The sequence below is a fragment of the Myotis lucifugus genome, unplaced genomic scaffold, assembly GCF_000147115.1.
Source record: "Myotis lucifugus unplaced genomic scaffold, Myoluc2.0 scaffold_459, whole genome shotgun sequence".
NCBI lineage: Eukaryota > Metazoa > Chordata > Mammalia > Chiroptera > Vespertilionidae > Myotis > Myotis lucifugus.
Genome location: NW_005871507.1, coordinates 447,475 through 452,340, shown reverse-complemented (window position 1 = coordinate 452,340; position 4,866 = coordinate 447,475). Strand labels below are relative to the sequence as shown.

General features: G+C 55.2%; 1 protein-coding gene across 1 annotated transcript in view; it reads left to right on the top strand.

Moving 5' to 3' along the window:
• IRX5 (iroquois homeobox 5) overlaps positions 1-1,042 on the top strand; it is a 2,592-nt gene extending 1,550 nt beyond the window's left edge. Inside the window, 2 exon segments of the mRNA XM_014445496.1 lie at positions 1-39; positions 41-1,042. Of these exon segments, the coding sequence (XP_014300982.1) occupies positions 1-39; positions 41-460 (459 nt within the window). The 3' untranslated portion in view covers positions 461-1,042.
• The last annotated feature ends 3,824 nt before the right edge of the window (positions 1,043-4,866 follow it).

Here is a 4,866-nt window from a genome sequence, read left to right as displayed (position 1 = left end):
CCCAAACTGTGGTCTCTGGCCGAGATTGCCACATCCTCGTGACAAGGTCAAGGACGGGGGCGGCGGGAGCGAGAGCTCTCCATGCCCACCTTGCGCCGGGCCCATCGCCGCGCAGGCTCTCGGAGGCAGCCGCGCCTCGCCGGCCCCTGCACCGTCACGCTCGCCCTCGGCGCAGTGTCCCTTCCCGGGCGGGACGGTCCTGTCCCGGCCTCTTTACTACACGGCGCCCTTCTATCCGGGCTACACGAACTATGGCTCCTTCGGACACCTTCACGGTCACCCTGGGCCCGGGCCAGGCCCCACAACTGGTCCAGGCTCGCATTTCAATGGATTAAACCAGACGGTGTTGAATCGAGTGGACGCTTTGGCTAAAGATCCGAAAATATTGCGGAGCCAGTCCCAGCTAGACCTGTGCAAAGACTCTCCCTATGAATTGAAGAAAGGTATGTCCGACATTTAACGCGGGGCTGCGTCGGTCCCGGACTTTCCTAATTTATTTAAAAAAACAAAAAAACAAACACATGGCCTTGGCAGTTATTTTTCCATCAACAAGAGAGAAAAAACTACCCCTCCTATTAAAAAGTTTATAGTTGATGGAGATGGATGACATAAAAATGTAAACATCTCCACACACACACACACACACACACACACACAAATGTCTTAACCCACCGAAAAGTTAAAATAAGGATTTGTATTAAATCTTATTCTGTATATTTAATGTAGCATTTTGTATTTAAATTGATAACTCAATATCTTTGAAGTAAATTATGAAATTAAGACACCTATACAGGCATCTAATGGTTTTTTTGTAATATAAGTATATCCATTTGTGTCCCACCCCCCCAAAAAAAACTGTTTCATAGTTTAAAAATACAAGTTTAATTTAATTTTTTTACACCTATTGATTTTTTTCTGGGTATGAGCTAAAGTATTATTACAGAAAGGAATCAGGTTATACTCTTAGATTTAAAAAGTAAAAAGAAACTGCAGCCGCCTTTGTAAAATGCAAAGTATTTAATTAAAAGAGATTTTAACATAATCAGAGCCTCAATGACTTTTTAGAAGCCTCAATACACTGTCCACCGCCTTGGACACAAGGTGCAAACTGCAACTTTTTTTCCCAAGTGGGAAGGGCAAGTTCCCATAGAACCTCCGGGTGCCAGGGTTTCATCGCAGGCTGCAAGCCCTGGGGAGCATGGCCCTGCCCAAGGCAGGTTTGGATCACTGATGCGGGGCTGCCTGGGGGAGATTGGACCCTGGAGGAAGGAGGAGAGAGACCCTAGTGTATGCCCAGAAGGGAGAGAGGACGGCGAAGTCAGCTAGAGACACGCACCAGCCAGAGCTCCATCGCTTAACCTGATTACTTCCAATCAGTGTCGTGTTTTATGCAAAGCAATCAGCTGGTGAACTTTGCTAATGAGTTCGATTTTATGCCGGATTTAGCCCTTATTACTATTTCAAAGGTGCTGCGGGCTACTGCGGGCGGGAAGCGTTAGGGGGTGCCAGGGAGAAGGCCGCCCCAAATCACTTGTCTGCGTTACCCCTTCCAAATTGGGCATTGATCTCTTCCTGGGGTTTGATCAAATTAGTAAATGTCCTCTTGTCGATGGCGCGGAGGGTAGGGGGCCCGGTAGAGTCCCCGCGCAGTCTCGGGGCTGGGGCCGCGGGGCCGGCGAGGGGACGGTTCCCCGCTTTCACAGGTAGGTGTCACACTTGTCCTGAATTTCAAGCCTGCACTTTGCAGGGTGGGAGATTGGAGAGAGGGCGGAAGTGGGGGGAGGGGGCGCCACAGGGGCTTGAGGGAAGAGTGAGGACCCCGAACGGATCTGGAGAGCCCTAGCCGCCCCCGCCCTCACCCCTGCAGCGGGCCCTGTTTTGTTCCAGGGGCCTTCAAAAGTTGGAGGAAATGCGCCCCGATAGGGATGCCTCTGTGCACGCCACCGGGCTTGTCATCGCTTTAGCACGTTTCTATCTCCGACTCAAGAGTTCGAGTAGCTACAGAAGCAGTTTTGAGGTTGTTACAGTCTCCTCTGAATCCCGCATATTTCACCTCGACGTGTGAAAGGTCAGGATGCGTCCCCATCCCAAGTGAAAAGGAGACGCGGCCCTGCGCCCCAGGCCCTCCCGCGCGGTCGGTGCTCGCGTCTCCATTTTGCGCGCGGACGTGCGGAACCGCGGGCGAGTTTTAACTTCGTGGGAAATTTTCGGCGGTCGGGGAAAGGGGAGGGTTTACTGGGGGGAAAAAAAACAAACAACTCCAGCGAGGGGAATTAATTTGCTCTATTAAACTCATGCCTGAGTGTAGAGAGAATGTGTTTGCACATAACACCGGCTTCATTAGGCTAAATCAAGGTGCACTGATTTGCATTGCGACTCAAGATGACTTTATCCCTACTTGCTTTTTTAAGCACACCCCAAACTTTCATCGGAGTTTTGATTTTTGCTGTTTTGTTTTTGTTTTTGTTGATATTGTTACTGTTGTTTTTTAAGCAGCCACGGAGCGCTGTTAGCTTTTCCTAATTTAAACGAGTTTGAAAGCTTTGTCCAGATGTGTCCCCCCCCTCCCCCCCTTCCCTGGAACAGCGGTCGACTTCAGATTTTAAATTAGCGAGAAAATTCACGCAGGGAAAATGGTTTCAAAGCTGGAAGTGCGAGTGATTAAATATGCATGAGGCGATCGTATTTTATTTTGTCCCTTTAATTATAAATGATTTTTTTAAACAATTGAATTCCAGAGATGACGGGCCCTACCCCCCTCGCGCCCCAGCCCCCTCCCCCCCGCCCCCTGCAGCCCGGCTCACAATCAGCTTTTTCGCCCTGTTGATTATGCATCCCCAGGAGTCACCTTGTCTTCTGAAAAAGTCAGAAGAATAGGCCGGTCCTCTCCTCTGAAGAGAGAGAGTTTCAGGGCGACCTCAGCTCTGCAGGGTTTGGGGAGCCCTGGCCCGACACCCTGCCCAATGGTTTTTCAAGAGAAAATCGCAGGCCTCCCTGTGTCCCCAGGAATATGGAAATGGCGCGGCGCGGGCCTCCCCAAGTCTGGTTTCGGGGCTCCTTGGGAACGGGAACCTAACACCGGGGAGCCCCTCGGCGTTTCTCCTCAACGGGGTGCCGCTCGAGGAGCCCCACGGCTGGGGAGCCAAACCACCGGGGGCTGGAAGGCTGGTGCCAGAGTCGCCGCCTGCTCCCCGCATCCCTCCCGCCCTTGGCCCCTGCAGGGTCTACGGTTTTCTTTGCGTACTTCGTCTTCAATAAAATTAGGGGTTTCTCCTTTGCGGAGCTGGTTTTTCGGTGGCCAGTGGTTTCTTGGGTGTCTGGAGTCCTTCCAGTTTGGGGGGCGGCCCGCCGGGCAGATGGAGGTTTGGGCATTTAGAAAATGCCTCGGGCGTTGAATCCCAGAAGTAGCTGCGTGTCTGCAGGGTCCTGGAGCCTCCACTGGGCCGCGTCTTGGGCCGAGCGGAGGCAATGCAATGCGCCTTGGAGGAGAGGGAGGACTTCCGGCGAGTGCCAGCCTGGGATGGGGTTAGCTCGCAGGCCTGGGCTGGGGCGCGGAAGTGGAGCGAGGCCGCGGCTAGGACACCTCGGTGCTACGGCTGGGAGGGCATTTGCCACCTGCGCTCCGCTGCAGTTAGGAACCAGGAGGCCCTGGATCCCTGGCAATAGAAACCATGGGATCACTGAGTTGGGTCTATGCAGTCCGCGCCCCCAGAGGCAGCGCCCCACGGGGGACGGGGTGAGTTCCTTCCTTTATCCCTCGGTGCCGGGAGGAATCCGTTCCTGGGACTTGGCGATGAGGAGCGAACAGCCCAGTCCACCCCCGAGGACGTCTAAGAGGGCACTGAGGAGAGGCTGTGGAGGGGGGCCTCCTCGCCTCGCGGTGCCAGGGCCTGAACTGTTCCCTGGTCCGGGTGCGGGGCCTGCGTCGAGGCCTCCTAGTTTGCAGAGCGCGCGGAGCCGCTCATTCCCGATGAAGTGCGCGAGTCTTGGGGCGCGGGAGGTGGGAGTGGGCAGGGGGTCGCCGCGCGCGCCGTTTCAAAACGGGCGGGGTCCTTCAGCGCACCTTTCCCCCGCGGCCCCCCTCCACCGACCCCCCACCCCCCTGCAACTAGCTGCCAGCTCGGCAGAAGCCTAGAAGCGCGCTTAGCAAAGCGCCCAAAGTGAAAGGAATGTGATTGCGCTCCAGGGAGAGAGCCGGGCGCGGATGCAGCTTAGAAAGGGCGCCGCCTACCGGTTCCCGAGCGCCGCGCGGTTAGCAGAGGAGGAATTAGGCGACGCCAGGCTCTGCCCCCCGCAACCACAGCTGTGCCTTAGCTCTGAACCCCAAGCGGGCCAAACGTTAACCGCTCCACCACCTCATTCGCTTCTGCCCGGGACCCGGGACCCACTTAAAATTAGGGATTTGGAGAGCAGGACCTGCAACTAGAACTATTTTAATGCTACAGATTCCCACCGTGACTTAGGCACAGTCTGGAAAACCAGGCGGGAAGCTAAGGAGAAATAGGCCCGCGGCTGACATAGCCGGAGGGTGGGGGCTGGGGCTGTGCGCATCCTGGCCAGTCGGGGTCCCGGGGCTCCCACGCCCCTTCAGGTGCCTGCACTGGAGGTTCTGCTGGCCCGGGCTCTGGACCCCGCACAGTTTTGTCTAATTTGCGGTTCGGCATATCTGAGGTCTACCGTGCAACCTTGCCCCTCAGGCCGCTTCTGACTTTTGGACTGTAGGTTGGACATCTGTAGGAAAAGGAAAAACAAAACAAAAAACTTGCCCTCCGATGCGTCAACCCCTCCTATTTCTGAAGAACCTTGAACCAGGTCGACGTGGCAAGGCAGGAGGTGCTTCCGTGGGCGTCCCCAGCGCCCCTCCCA